General features: G+C 39.5%; 1 protein-coding gene across 2 annotated transcripts in view; it reads left to right on the forward strand.

Moving 5' to 3' along the window:
- Positions 1 to 11,550, forward strand: part of ATP10B (ATPase phospholipid transporting 10B (putative)) — a 53,895-nt gene extending 42,345 nt beyond the window's left edge. For both annotated transcript variants that reach the window (XM_086470938.1, XM_086470939.1), the window contains 8 exons: positions 929 to 1,241; positions 2,445 to 2,521; positions 3,059 to 3,184; positions 4,529 to 4,729; positions 6,506 to 6,586; positions 6,698 to 6,802; positions 7,268 to 7,455; positions 11,043 to 11,550. In XM_086470938.1, the coding sequence (XP_086327064.1) occupies positions 929 to 1,241; positions 2,445 to 2,521; positions 3,059 to 3,184; positions 4,529 to 4,729; positions 6,506 to 6,586; positions 6,698 to 6,802; positions 7,268 to 7,455; positions 11,043 to 11,550 (1,599 nt within the window). The remainder of the gene's footprint in view (positions 1 to 928; positions 1,242 to 2,444; positions 2,522 to 3,058; positions 3,185 to 4,528; positions 4,730 to 6,505; positions 6,587 to 6,697; positions 6,803 to 7,267; positions 7,456 to 11,042) is intronic.
- Positions 11,551 to 15,857: the final 4,307 nt, after the last annotated feature.

Raw genomic sequence — 15,857 nt, forward strand, 5'->3', positions numbered from 1 at the left:
ATTTAAATCTTGCAAACATCCTACACATGTACCTTATGCAACATAAAGTGAAAATAACATTTCAGAACTGAATCATCACTCAATAAAGCAGACAGAAAAGGTAGAAAAGGGAGAGATTAACCCCTCAGGTATTCAGTGCCATGCCATAGAAGGAAGACTTTTAGCACTAACAGGCAGCAAAATCACTTTTAGATCATTTTGGGTTTTCTCTTATAATGGTGTGCCAATTTAGGACATCTATATGGGAGAGGTGAAAGTGCTCCCCTTAAATCTGTTTGTATTTGTTTCTAAGTTAATTCCAGTTTTTTGCATCTAAAAGGGGACTTCAGTCCAAAATGAGGCAGATTTGCTAAGAGGAAAAGACAGTTTGTGTTTGAAGCACAGTGCTGGGCAATATGAAGCTTTGTTTCTGTCTATAACTGTGACACACACCTGATTTGTGACCTAGAAAAGTCCAAACTGTCAAAGTTACTGGGTAATTTTGAAAATCTGAACCTCTTGTTTCTCTACTGCAGTTTATTTCTGAGAGAAGCAAATGCTGCAATATCTCACGTCATTTTTATCAGAAGTAGATCTTTAAAATTTCCTTTAGAAAAAAATGATTTTTTTTAAATTTCTGAACTCTCAGCATTGTAAATACAAATATGTCTTCCTAATGTAACGATTATTTTCTTTTCTTTTAAAATAATTCCTGACTACAGTTAACTAGCTGATAAGATGTGCAGTGTTTTCACTGAAGTATTTGATGACATAGTTGAAATAATCTCCAATCTGATTATTTGGTGCATTTCTAAGTCAGTTTTCCTTATTGTTTATGTCATAGGCTTAAACCCACTGGCATGATTATACAAACATAACTTTGTAAGGTGATGTGCTTTAAAGGGAGATGGAGATAACTATTTCTAGAACTACTTCTGTTTTCTCACAGGAAACTTGTGAATCTCTCTTGAATTTAACCTTGGAAGAGGTGAGGAAGAATTATGAGGTTGAAAAAACACGGAGGAAATTTTTTGGCATTATCCCAGCATCTTTCTCAGCCTCTGAGGGCCCCAGTCCTGAGTTCGGACTGGTTATTGATGGACAGACACTGAACATCATCTTCCAGGGGGGCCTGGAGAAGAAGTTCCTGGAGTTGACAAAGCACTGCCGCTCAGTGCTGTGCTGCCGTTCCACCCCTCTTCAGAAGAGCATGGTGGTCAAGCTCGTCCGGAGGCAGCTTAAAGCGATGACCCTGTCAATAGGTACCTCCATTCTGAATCTCACAGGAGAAAGGGGGAAGCATATGCTTTTATTATGCGTTATGGACATGTATGGAATACACTGTACGCGCTGTTTCTTGTGCCTCAGATAGATACAGTGAGAAAATAACATTGAATAGTCTTTCCTGATCAAAAACCATACGAACATCCTTCTTCAGCTTTCACTGAGCAAATCCGGCCCCCATTTAAACAAGATGAAGGCACTCCAAATTCAGAATCTCCCAGCAGTCCCTTTCATGCACACCAGTACAAATGTATGTACATATTCCTTCCAGAATGCCCTCGCTTTGGGTATGGAAAGTAATCAATAGTAGTCACTGTTTTGTCTTTTCATAAAGCCCTTTTCTTGTCAGATTTTTCTCAACTGGTGAAAACAGAGTTATCCCCAGAGTGGTATTAAGCACTGACTCATTTGCTTTTTACCTCCAAATAATGTGAAATGCTTTGAATTTCCTGCTCCACTTTCGGTAAGTGATCCCACTAAAATCCTTGCAGAATTGAATTTTTTGACTTAAAAATAAAAAATATACCTCTGTGGACCAAACAGAAAAGGAAGAGTCTGATGTATTTTAAAATTTCTTGCTTTGCCTTAGAGTTCAAAATACAAGCTTTCAACCTTCCACTTAATTTATTTCACTTTACCAGCTAACCTAATTCACAGTCTCCACATTTCAGGCAACAACCATGTCTGTTCTTTCCATGGAAATTTGATTATGTATTTAACATATTGCTGCAAGTTGAAATGAGCAGAATAACTCCCGAAATGGGCTTGTTACATTGTCAACTGCAATCAAATTTATCATATAGTTTGGAGAATTCAGTGAAGTCGGGTGTTGCAAAGCATGTTGCTGAGCGTATGGACTTCACCAAGCAGAAACATACAAAACAATGTAGATGTAAAGGGTGTCAGGGTGTCCATGCCACCACTCAGCTGGTACCAATGTCAGGCTTAGCCCTGGTGGATCCAGGTATCCTGGAAAGGAGGATGTTCCAACCAAGATCAGAGACTAGAGGTCATGATTGCTTGATGCTGAGTAACAGTTACCCTAATTAATATTCATAGTAGTACAGAATAGCCTTTGTTTATCATCATAGCTAGAGTTATTCTCTTGTTCTGATATAGGCACTTTGTATTAAGCACCCTTTCTTGCTCCTTTATTGTTCCCTCCTGTCTTCCCATTCTAGGTGATGGTGCAAATGATGTAAGTATGATTCAAGCAGCTGATGTTGGAGTTGGAATATCTGGCCAAGAAGGCATGCAGGTATCCCTTCAACTTAATTGCTTTCCTCTCTTATGTGGTCTCTTGCTGCTTGATAAGTTTCATAGCAGCCCTGTACTCTTGAGTGTCATATTAAAAATGCAAGTTGACATCATTACTGTCATAAATTAATATGCAGTTCATAATTATGGATCCAGCCAAAAAACAATGTTTTGAGCCAACAATTAGCATGCATGAACAAATGTGTGTTTGCTCATAAGCCTGGAAAATTAGCAGATGCCTGTCCACTGTTAGGTTAGCATCTGGTTTCTGAATCGTCTCTGCTATAGTATTTCCAGGTTTTGTTGATTCTCTTTCAGTGTTTTCTGTCCCAAATTCTTTCCCACACATCACCCTGCCCCATTCTCCTAAAAGGGAGAGTTCTGCAGAGACAGAAAGTTCCAAATATTTTCTAAAGGGCTTTTTTTCCCCTACAATATTCAGTAGTAGGAAATTGTTTCAATGTCCATATTCAATTTTCATCATATTGGGTGGGGAAAAAGACATATTGTAAATTATCTTCTATTGTTTTTACCAAAGGCTGTGATGGCTAGTGACTTTGCAATATCCCGATTTAAGCATCTCAAAAAACTGCTTCTTGTCCATGGACATTGGTGTTATGCTCGCCTGGCAAAGATGGTGATTTACTTTTTCTACAAAAATGTGGTAAGATTATTACAATTCTAGAAGGTTTCATCCTAGCAAGGGATGGGGATTTTATTTTGTTTCTGTTCTGTTTTTCTCAGGTTGTACTCTCTTACCTTTTATGAATCTACAGTTCCGGTTTCTTCACTTTGCAAGTTTATACTGTGCTACCTCCTTCTTAGTAATGTGCTGCATAAAGCATTGTGGAAAATATGAGTTATAAATATATTTTGAAATAGCGTTATTCCAGAGGGAAAAAGGACTCGAGGCTTATATGGTAGTTCAAGAAACTTTATTAATAATACCCGTGAGCCTCAAAATAAAATTTGCATAAGGAAGAATAGATTATTAGTGCTAGAACATAGAAGATGACTCTGCACTAAGAATTGGTTGCCTGTGAAACCTCTGAGTTTTTGCATTTAATTTGATAGGAACCACTTGCAAGTAATGATGCAGTCATATCTGGCATTTTTATTAAAAATTTAATGTATATGCAAATGAGCTCTGCATTGAAGAATAATGTAACAAAGACAATCTGATAGTAATACAGTTGCTACAAGACTGTGCAAACAAGTCCACTTGACATGAAATACACTCTGAGAATGAAAGACTATTTACTTAGAATTCAAAGTATCTGTTTGGGGGGGTTAATAATTTTGAATAAAAGTTGCTTCTTATCACTGTTAAAATTTGTAGTGGAAAAGGAAACTTCTTTTTTTCTTGACTGGGCATCCTTTTAGAGTCCAAAGGATATTTATGTGCAATGTGAAATTGCTCTCCAGACTGGGATGCTGCTGTTCTGTTATCTCGCCCGTACCATTAGGCAGTAGGAGACCTTTGATTCTGCACAGACAACTAGTTTGTAAAAGGATTTTAAAATCTGGTGCTCAGAGCTGTGAACAGTTTACTTACTTAATTATTCTCTGAGATTTTCTTAAAGAAACCTAGTGGCTTCTAAAAAGCTGTGTCAGGTAGATCGGTGTGAAGTAGACTCTTAAGATATACTGCTTTGTGGAATAAAGTGCAAACCTGTCTACTGACAGTACTTTAACCAAAATAAAGTATTCTTGGGAGACTCTGTTAGTAACAGAGTTTGCTACACAAACCTCATAGGTGGAACTATGAGAGACAAAGACCATCTATGCATTGCCAACTAAAGGGTCCAGATCAGCTGTAATGGTACGGGAGCAGTATGGGGGAAGGAAGAGGACGTAGGGAGCGTCCACAGGAAAAGTGCAGCTTCACGACTCCCACAAGCCAAAGAGAAATTAAATCACATCAGCATGAAGGATGTCCTTCTGCACGTGTGGGGAGCCACAGTTCACCTTGTAAGTGGGTGTTGTGTTTGTATTTGCTTCTCCATAGAGCTACGTCAACCTGCTCTTCTGGTACCAATTCTTCTGCGGGTTCTCAGGCAGCACAATGATAGATTACTGGCAGATGATTTTTTTCAATCTTTTCTTCACCTCGATGCCCCCTCTTCTCTTTGGAGTCCTGGATAGAGATGTTTCTGCAGAAACACTTCTAGGTTTGCCAGCGTTGTACAAGAATGGACAAAATTCAGAGGTATGTCTTGATTGCTGAAATAACTGCCTGATAAACCAAAGGACCACAGGTTTGTGGGAAGGCAAGGAAGAGTTTAGACCTACTTGGAAACAAATTCCATTTACGGTTTCTAGTTGAATGACATCCACTAAAATAAGGTATAATTGTAGCTGTCAGAAGAGCTGGTAAGGAACATACAATTGAAGTTTCTTCCTAGAAGTGAGGCTGGGTGCTTGGTCATAGTTGGAAGATGTAAACGGGAAGGTTTTTGCTGGCATTAAATATATGGAACAATCCGCTTTACTTATTATATTGCAGCATGCTGGTACCAAAGTGATGTGCTAGTGAATCAGCCCTGTGTTTGGTGTTTCTGATCTGAAGAGATCGTGGAGCAAATACGTGTGTGTGTATGTATATATGTACACACCATATATATAGAAAATTTCTCAGTGAAGGCACAGGGAGAAATAAATAAAACAAGTTGAGAAATGTAACGAATGAGGGCAAAATAGTTTAGCTGGTCCCTGATTAAACTCTGCTCAGATCTGGCGCTTCAAACAACCTTAACCTACTGAAAAATAAAAGCTTGTTAAAAAGATTACAGCAGAAAGTGACAAGAAAACACAAACACTTAAATTAATAAACAACCCGACATCTTTTTTCTACTCTGAGATTCAGAAATACACCTGTTAACACATAGAGGATTTTGTCACAGTTTGGTGGCTAGGCTGTTCCAGGCATGAACTGTTTCAGTTATTTACTTCTTTTACTTGGAATAATCAGTATTGGTAACCCTCAGAAAATATGCATGAAATACATTTTTTACCTCAGTTTACCTGTCAGGTTTAGAGAACCAGTCTGATCTCCATGTTTGCAAGGAGCACACATATACAGATATACATGGCTTTGCATATACATACAGTACAGTAGCACTTACTCTCAAATTGCCTTAACATTTTTAATAGGAAATTATGAAAATATTACTGAGCAAAATTTGAAGTGGCCTTAGTTTTTATTTACAAAATTACAGAGTACTTAGGAATTCTTCTCTCCTTTTTCTACTAATACCTACTTTCATTATCCTGGACTGGGATTTTTAGCACTGATGAACACTGGTGGTTCACATCTTGTTTAGTGATGTTTTGAACAACATAGGCAAGGCAGAGCAGAATTTGAGGATTCTCTGTAGGACTTTCCATCCCTTTTCTTAGGAGCTCTTGGACCTCATATATATGTAAAATATACCATTTTGAAGAGGTCATTGTTGTTACTTTGACATTTTGTCTGAATTGAAACAACAGGACCTCAGCCTTCTGTCACTCCAATAATGCATCCCACTCCGCAGGAGCTGTGGCCCCACAGGTTGCTAAATAAGTTTAACAAGTGATAAGTACTCAAATTAAAATGGCACAAAATAGATGTTTCATAGGAAGGAACCTTAGCAGAAAGGATTTTTGAACAATTGTATAGCTGTAGGAAGAGCTTTGTTTGAAAAAGTATTTGAGGAATGGGGTCTTTTGGGGAGGGATGTGGCATTCATGACATTCAGCTTTTAAGACCCTTAGTTGACTGGTTAATCTTCCTGAGGTCTGTCTTTAGTTAACACAGAGAAAATGCGCGTTCAGAGATAAGCCTTTGGTCTAAATCAGCTGCTCAGGAGGCGTTTACTCATGAAGGGAGACCAGTTAGCTATAATCAGTAGTCTGAATAGAAATAAACCAGACAGCAATTATGTCTGCAGGACAGAGCAGAGAGATGTGTCCCATCATAATGACTGTTATCTGTAAACTCCTGCAGATATACAAGCTGTCAACTTTTATTATTACGATGTTGGATGCCTTCTATCAGAGCCTCATTTGCTTCTTTGTTCCTTATTTGGTAAGTACCAGGGTCATCAATATTCTCATTCTCCTATCCTTCTTTCAAAAAATAGAAAAATTCACTTCTGAATAGTCAGGATTCATCACAGTTTCTCTGCCTGTTTTTTAGACATACAAGGACTCTGACATAGATGTGTTTTCCTTTGGAAACCCCATCAATACCATCTCCCTCCTGACCATTCTCTTGCACCAGGCTCTAGAAATGAAAACATGGGTATGTGTTTGACCTGTCCTGTTCACATGACAATTTTTCTTTTGTGAACATAGCATACTGTGTAGATATGGCATTGTCTTTCAGAGTCATTTACCTGAATTCTGGGTCACAAAAAGTAAGTAACAGATGTACTGAGATGTCACAATGTGCCAGAATTTATTTTTAGCCTCAGGATAATAGTTTCGTGTGCACAGCAACAGAATTTTCTTCTACTGCGCCTTTGGACAGGACAGGACATAACTTTTACATACTTCAATATATGAGGACATGTTCTGTAAAGAACTGTATTCACTGCCACTGTTGTTTTGTAAGTTAATTTCCAGGTATTCCCTCTACTGCACTTTTCAGTAGTATGGACTATCGGATGGATGGGATCTTTCCAATCTGTATTTGTATCCTCCTGTCTTACACCCACAGTCAGGGTCTCACAAGCATTACTGTCATTTCATGCACTTCTGCTTACAGACCCTGTTCCACTTGGGAACGATGATTGGCAGTGTGATGTTTTACTTCATCTTCTCTCTGATCTACAATGCCGCCTGCGTGGTCTGCAACCCCCCCACCAACCCCCACTGGATTATGGAGAAACAGCTTTCAGACCCCACCTTCTATTTACTGTGTCTCGTTACCCCAGTCATCGCACTCTTGCCAAGGTTTGACTGATGCACTGTTTTCCTCTCAGTTTTCGTTTTGTGGATGTGTAGGCATTTGAGTGAAAAAACAACGATGATGTGTGTAGCTATGTGATATGTCAGGCATATGGTTGCACAGGGATAAGTGGTCAGTGTGGAAGTCAGATGCCTGGGTTCAACTTTCCATGAACCACTAATTTATTCACTTATACAACCCTAGATAAGTCACTATATATCTACTGCTTTTGTCTTCCCATCAGGAAAACTTTTCTTTCTAGGATGCTTCAAAGTTTACCAGTACAAATCTGCTACATATTTGTTCACTATCATGAACACAATGTTGTTGAGCTGATAAAGACTAGAAAGCAAGTCTTCAAAAATATTCCCATATGCTTTGAGAGTTATAAAATGTATTCTGTTTCTGAAGTACATTACAGTGCATTACTAAGCCAAGTTTAAGAACGTGTTTCTGTATGAAACAATATTCTGCATCCAGAATTTATTTTTACTCTGTGCGACAAACCAGGTGTGTTACAGGTAGCTTCAACAGAGGCTGATTATTTGGAGAGGGATAATTATTTTGATACGTTGCTGAAAAAAATGGTTTGAAAAACATGATGATTCTGTTCCCATATATGTATATGGTAAACTTACTACCTTTGGTTCTTAGTAGCTTAATCATTCTTTAAGCAGATATTTTTTGTCTGAGTTGCACCACTTATTTAAAATCTTTATTTGTGCTTGGGCAATGAAAGAAATTTGTTTGTTTTACTATCTTGCTAGTCTCCTTCTCATCCTAATTGTCATGAAGTAGTGCAGCACACTGGTATTGCAAGAATCAGGAAAATATTTTTAGTATCTGATTTTGTGAGTTCTTTAAGGCATTGGAATCTGAGCCTTAAGTTTGTCTGAAAAGGAACCTTTCAAGACTAGATAATCTTTTTCTTGAAATTATTTTTATTATTTCATTTCTCCATTTGAGTTGAATGCTCTTGTGATTTCATGTTATATTATATAAATTCAGGTCAGGATAAACAACGCATGGTTCAGTAAGGTCTCATGTCTTCTAGGCAGGGCATCCTTTTCCAGTCTGTTTTGCTCCTGTGTGATTTTTATTTTCCTATCAGCCCTCAAACACAGTGTCATTTTTGAGCCTGAGCTTTCTACTGAGAGCTACATCAAACACATGGTTAGAGAACTCCTATCTCCATCTTGGGAATTCAGCAAGTTTAAGATCCTTGCTGCCTGTTGGGGTTTAAGCCCACCCAGCCATCAGCAAAGCACCATGCAGCCACTCGCTTTCTCACTTTTACTTCCCCCTTGGTGGGATGGGGAGGAGAAAATACAACTAAAAGGCTCAAGACAAGGACAGGGAGGACTCACTCACCAATTATGTTCACAGGCAAAAGACTTGGGGAAACAGCATCAATTTAATTTAAACATCACCACCATCAAGGATAATGGGAAATACAATCACGTCTTAGAAACGTCTTCTCCCCACCCCTTCCCTTCTTCCCAGACTCAGCTCTGCTCCTGATTTCTCTACCTCCTCCCCCTCAGCAGTGCAGGGGACAGGGAATAGAGGTCAAAGGCCTTCTGGCACAACAGGGCTCCGCTGCTCCTTCCTCCTCAGGAAGAGGGACCCTCACAGCCCTCCCCTGCCCCACCACAGGGTCCATCTCACGGCAGACAGTCCTCCATGAACTGCTCCAACATGAGTTCTTCCCACGGGGCCGCAGCTCCCCACGAACTGCCCCAGTGCGGGTCGCTCCCAGGGCTGCCGCCCTCCCAGCAACAGGCTGCTCCAGCGCAGGGTGCCTCGGAGTCGCGGCCTCCTTCAGCCCTGGTCTCCTGTGAAGGCCTGGGGTCCTCCACGGGCTGCAGGCTAATATCTGGGCCACCGCTGTTCTCCATGGGCTGCAGGGGAATCTCTGCTCCAGCATATCTGTCCTTCTCCTTCCTCACTGACCTGGGTGTCTGCATGATTGTCTCTCTCGCATCCCCGTCCTCTCTGCCACTCCCAAAACAAAAAAACTTGCCCGACACATTTTCCCCTCTTAAATATATTTATTTGCAGAGGCACTGGTTGGCCTGGCCTTGCCCAGAGGCGGGTCTGAATTGGAGCTGGGGGAGCTTCTCAAAGCCTCTTACAGGAGCCACCCCCTCCCCCAATACCAAAACCCTGCCAGACACAAAACCAACACGCTGCCTCAGCAGGATACTGAGCTTAAAGGTTTGTATCTCGAGACCTTCAAAGTTGAAGAACTGCTGTTCCGTTGTGTAAGTACCCCAGATTATTTTCTGCAGGCCTCAGTTCATGGAATATCCAGCCTGCAGTTTCTGCTACAACTTAGCTGTGTCAGCACATCACAGCAGTGGTGAAACCACGCTTTGTTAAAATGCACTTAATTTTAAGTTTCAGTTGGTTCATCTCACCATGCTGCCTGCTCCCTATTTCCTTCAGAAACCAGTTGGAGCCTTGAGATTCTGGTTTCTTTCTAAGAGTTTTTGTTAAAATCCTTGCTTTCCTCAGTTCTTCCATTTGCTACTGCCTTCTGTGCCAGCTGACATGTCTGAGAGTCTGCAAGCACTCTGTTCTCCTTCCCTCTGTCCTCCTGTTTGTCCACCTGCAACTTGCATGGAAGTTACAGAGGACAACTTGAGGAGAAAGACAGAGGACAATATGATCCACACCAGATCTACACAGACAGACCTGGGATCTCTGTAGTTGTGCACTTAGCTGCCCAACCATATCTAGCAACTGCACAGTTCCCAGACCTGAGATGCTATGGGATTGACCAGCTTGAGCACTGGCAGAGCAAATACATATTTATCCACTCCTACTTGTGCAGACGGGCCCGAGAAATCCATTGCCTTAAAAGCCTTTTCTGTACATAGTTAGACTTTTTAATCTTGTTTTACTTATTTATGCATACATTTAGCAGCAGGATGTGAAGACGGCAGATTTCTTAATGCAATTTCAAAGAGTCCCCATGTTTGTTTTAAAATGCATATTGAAGTCATCTATGTAAAGGTCAAATTCTATTAGAAAGACGCTTTGAAAGAGACTTTGGTTTTCAGACAAAACTGACATGACATGGAGGGAGGATATGTGCCCTGTCATTGCACACAGTGTATAGTTATATAAATTCTCTCTCCTGCAAAGGACAGGTAGGACACATTATTTTTTTTACTGTTTCCTGAGCAAATCCACAAGCTGAGGTTTTTACATTTCTGGGTTTGTTACCTATCAAATTAAGACCCCTTCTTTAACCTGTTTTAGAAGTACAAATATAATCTCAGTCTCCTCAAGTACTGCATCTCTTGATGAGCTTCTGTGTATCTTTCTTGCACTGTTCAGCAATCAGGTGTTTCTATTACCATTTATTTAGTATTTATATACGTACAGTAGACTCTATACAGCTCAAGATAAGTGTGTAGTTACACGTTGCATTAAGATCCAGGAGTCAGCTTTCATCTACAAGGTATGAGGTGTTTACGAGATGCCTGTACAGCAATGGAAAATTAGCAACTGGATTTGTGTTATGTGATGGAGATTATGGAAGGAACCACTGGTAAGACAATCCATTCTCTTCATCTTTCATCAGGTTCTTTATTTTCACTCTACAAGGAACCTTTGGAGCATCTCTGATTCTGAAAGCACAGCAAATAGATAAACTTCCTAAAGGGCAACGGGATCTTGAAATCCAGAAATTGAGATCAAGAAAACAAACTACTTCTGGTGCACCTGTAGCATTACCTGCATCTAATGATGACCTTGACCAAAACATCAGCCACTTATGTGCGTCACCATTTTTACATCCAGTGGCAACAGCTGTGGCTCATGGGGACACAGAAAGTCTGGGACTTTCTGCCTCTGAAGTGAACTCTCTCAAGAAATGGACACCTGAAGAAGGCTACTATTTCTTTAATAGGTGGGCAGAGGAAGAATCTACTGCTACAGATTCTTCAGCAGGACCTTTCTCTGGCCATTACCCCCTTGTACTCGGCAGGGTAACAACTCCTGGACAGGACAGTGGCAAACTGACTGAAGATAATGCTAACAATTTTAACCATGGAAGTCATCAACGATCTGTGAGTGCAATGACACTCTGAGGAAACATTCAGAAATGGGATCCATAGCCCTTTCTGAGAAGGATACCATAGGGAAAATAAAAAGTCTATTTATACTTAACCATGAAGCTCACTACAAAAGGAGAGGGAGGTGTGTGGAGCAGTGCAATAACATATCTAATATGCAACTTTTCCTAAGTGCATATATAGTTTGGGTTTGTCATTGCATGTCTCCTTCGTCTTCCTGGTTTTGTCTCGTTAGAGGAATGTTACATGAGCATCACACAGTTGCTGAGAAATGTACAATTACTTTCTTTCATCAAGGAATATTTTTCTTTCACAATAATAGGGAATAATTGTACTAGTGATGTTTCAATGTTATTATGCTATTGAGGTAACAAAGAGAATCCATTCTATATTAAGCCAAGTCTTAGAGCAACACCTCCCACTCTAGCTTTTAGTATCAAAGTCTTAAAAAGACCTTACTAACTAAAAAAATTACAGTTCTGCCAGGAAAAAACATTACCTCCTGGTACTAAAGGTATTTTCAGAATAACAGCATTGGAAAGAGACTAGAGAATGCTCCAGTTTTTAATATATGGAATTTATATGTATAACAAATCAGGTCTATAGTCTGTTTTCCCTGAACAGTAAGCTCAGTATTTTTATGCAGGCAGTGGTTTGATGTGATACTGTTAAGAACAAATGAGTTTATGAAGTAGAAGGATGCAAATACTGAACTACAAGAACTGACAGGATAACTCAGGCATAAGTGGAGACTACTTCATACCTACAAAAGCAGACATATAACAAGTCAAATTCTAGGATTTATGTTCTAGAATTCTAAAGTTGTCCCTGCTTTTTTCATCTAGAAATTCAGTTTCTTCCTTCCATTCTCTATATTATTATGTAGTGTTGCTGCATTCAATCAGGTATAAATCATGCTCCTCCCCACAGTTGGTTACATTCAAATAGTTGATAGAGATCTTGATAATGGAGATTTTGACAAGCAATATATGAAGATCACTGATCACACTGCAGTAAGTACATGGTGTAGAATGGCCAAAATATGCATAATATCTTCATCCTTTCCAGTTTCTCAGGGCAAGAAGATGTAGGAAAAAAATAATCAAATGTCACCATCACATTGTTACCTATTGCAATGCAATGAAAGGTGACTGATATTTCTTATAGAAATGTTGACTAGTAAGAAAATTTCCCAAGTTTTTCTTTGCAATGTGGGTTGAAACCTTAACTATGTTTTAAATTCAAGCCATCTGTACTTCTGTGAATCTACTGCTGGTTCTGATTTAAGTAGGTTTTTAGCATTTTTTATACACGCTATATTAATTTAGCTATTTACCTATTACAATGTGTGATCTGTTTAATAAGCTATTTAACATATACTAATTTAACTTATGTATTTTGTTATACTTACTGTAACTAGAGTCTTCAAGGTGTTATTTTAAAGCAACTCAGGCAAAATTGAGTAGCATATCTGCCACTGGGATTTCTGGTAGCCAGAGCAGGACCACACATAGAACTGTAATTGTTAAAGTATTAATTGTCAGCTGTAAAACAATTCAGAAAGAGATTTTTTGCATGATGTACAAAATGAAGGAAATTAGGCATAGCTGAGATTATTGTTAATGGAGTGTGAGATTGCTCAGATGTTTGCTCACTAGCTGGGAACAGACCCTGGGTGACAAGACTTAAGATCAAGCCTTTACAATTCACAGCCATGTTTTTACATCAAATGGTCCATTTCCTTGGAACTTAAAGATGGCAATTTCTTATACATTTTATTACAAATTGTGAAGTGTTTTTGCAGTAATAAATGTAATATAGTCATGACTTGGTGTGTTGTTGAGAGGATGAAAACAGAGGCAGAGGAGTGGTTTTCCTGTTGTCATCCAGGAGTGGCAAGCTCATGTCTTCAGAGGCCACTCACACCTCTATCTCGTCGGCCATGCTATACGAATGCTTATCACAAAAACTAGATAAATTTGTCTGGATGTGCAAGGGCACTGACCATATGTCGGAAAAGGGTCAGACAGGTTATGTTGAAGTGAATCTGGAAGACCTGTAGACGTTCCTGAATTCAAAGCAAGAATTAATTTCATGTTTTCTCGTCACAGCTTCTACAAAACCATTCTACCATGCATTTTGCCCTGACAGCTGCCTTAGGTTCTGAAATGGCATATAGTTAAGGGAGGGTCCTTTTGAGAAAAGGAATGAGGGAAGGATTGCTTATGATCTCCAGCAAATTAGCAGCAAAAAGCTCTATAGTGATGGAGTCCCTGCTATGTCAGGGGATGAAAGAAGTGGAAGACAGTCCCTTGCTAAGTAACTTCTACACTGCAACCAAAAATAGTTACTTCAGCTAAAAGAAAAAAAAAAGAATCTAAATTTGTGTGGCTGCCTTAAATAATTCTACATTAAGACCTACGATCTGTTAACTCTGTTGTGCAGTAGATGATAACAAAACAGTCCAATAGGTTTATTTACCTGGGGAGTTTGCAACATAGAAGAAAAGCATCCCTGATCCTTGAGGAGAGAGAAAGCTGAAACAACCAGAAACAAAAGGCAGCATCAGCCTCTGCATCCCAGCTGGCTCTGCAGCTTTATGAAGCTCTCCCCTGATACCTCTACTCCTGGGTGACCATGCTACTGTCCATCATCCAAAGCAGACGCTACTATAGTTCAGGACCTATATTCACTGCTAAACAGTGTCATCTTTTCTGTGCACTGGGCAAGATGAGCATGAACTATATCATGTTAAAAAGATGGTGAAGAGGCACCTCCCTTTGATCATGAGGTAAATTAGCTGAGCCTGTCAGTCCCTTTGGGAAGTAAGATCTTGCATTAAAAAATACTTTTTTTTTTTTTTCTAATTAAAGCAAGCTTACAGTAAGAAAGCAAGCCCCCCAGTGAATTTATTTGCAAGAGAGGAAGTGTATTTGCTAAATGGGTTATTTAGACCTAACTGGGTTTCCAAGACAGCTTTTTTTATTTCAAGACATATTTAATAGTACTGTCAAGATACACATTCCATTAGCTCTAATGTGAATGCTTCACAACAAAACAGGTGTCTCACTTTTTAATGTGTCCTCTGGTGATATTCAACATTTCATACACTCGGACTCTAAAACACTAAAAATAATGTTTTTTTGTAAAATTACCACATACGTTTTATTTTGGCTTATGATATTATTATAATAATATACTGCATATGTAACAGTGCTTTGAGCTATACAGAGCTATACCTACACGACAAACCGAAGGTGGCATCTCATATAGAGGTGAACAGGAGCTGATTTACCAGGTCTATTGGTTGAGTAACAGATGCAATCCCAGGCTGCTTGCAGTGGTGTCGGTGAACAGCCATCCATCATGTTCCCAACAAAGGCAAGCTTTTTGGGTTTTTTTTTTTTAATACAAGGTGCAGGAATGCACTTCTGTCTTAGCACAGCAAGTTGGAGATGTGGTCTTTGGCAGTTATACATGATTATCTGATCGATATCAGCAATAACTGTTCTAAAATCCAGAATTATTCAGGTGAGATAGAGGGAAGAATCTTGTTTGTTCTCTTTTCTTATATATCTCAGAAACACAAAACCAGGTTTTAAGCTATGTAGAGGTATGTGTGCATCGTGCTGCAACACAGAAACCACTCTTTCCCACGGATGACTTGTGTATATTTTGCCACTCTGTTGACTGATGCTGCAATGTTTAATTCATTTGTTTGATTGCAGTTTGGGGTGGTGTGTGTGAGTACAGAGCTATTTGCTTTAGGGGTAAGGTGACTGCAGGCAGGATGTGGCATAATTAGGTACTTGTAAGCAGCACTGATGAGTAAGAATATAAACGCAGAGACAAGAGACTCTTGAAGATAATGATCACAGAGGGTGGGATTTAGAGAGCTGACCAAATAACACTGAAGATGTGTAAAGTACTTTTGACATTGCCAGTGATTGGAGCTTGCTGCAATTATCAGTCCATGAGACAACTGTGAACAGAACTTGCTGCCTGGCTCTTTAATATAACACCTGATTATTCTCAGCTACATAAACAAGCCTGAGATTGAACAAAGTCTGCATCACTATTTTTCCAAAAATATCAGAGAGGTAGCCATCAGTCGTCTGAAGGCAATGAAGGCAATGGTTGTTTATCCCCCATTCCCAGTGCAGATACTGAAGTATTCTCCCACTTCCAGGCATATTTTGCAGGTTTCTTTCCATGTTAGTGCCTGAAGAACTTGTGTGGCTATCATGCTCTTCAACAGGACAGCAGAGCTCTATAAATGATCATCACTATAAATAAAAGGTCAAGTTTTGGCTTCACAGAAA

Source organism: Leptosomus discolor, chromosome 10, assembly GCF_034619465.1.
Source record: "Leptosomus discolor isolate bLepDis1 chromosome 10, bLepDis1.hap2, whole genome shotgun sequence".
Lineage (NCBI taxonomy): Eukaryota > Metazoa > Chordata > Aves > Leptosomiformes > Leptosomidae > Leptosomus > Leptosomus discolor.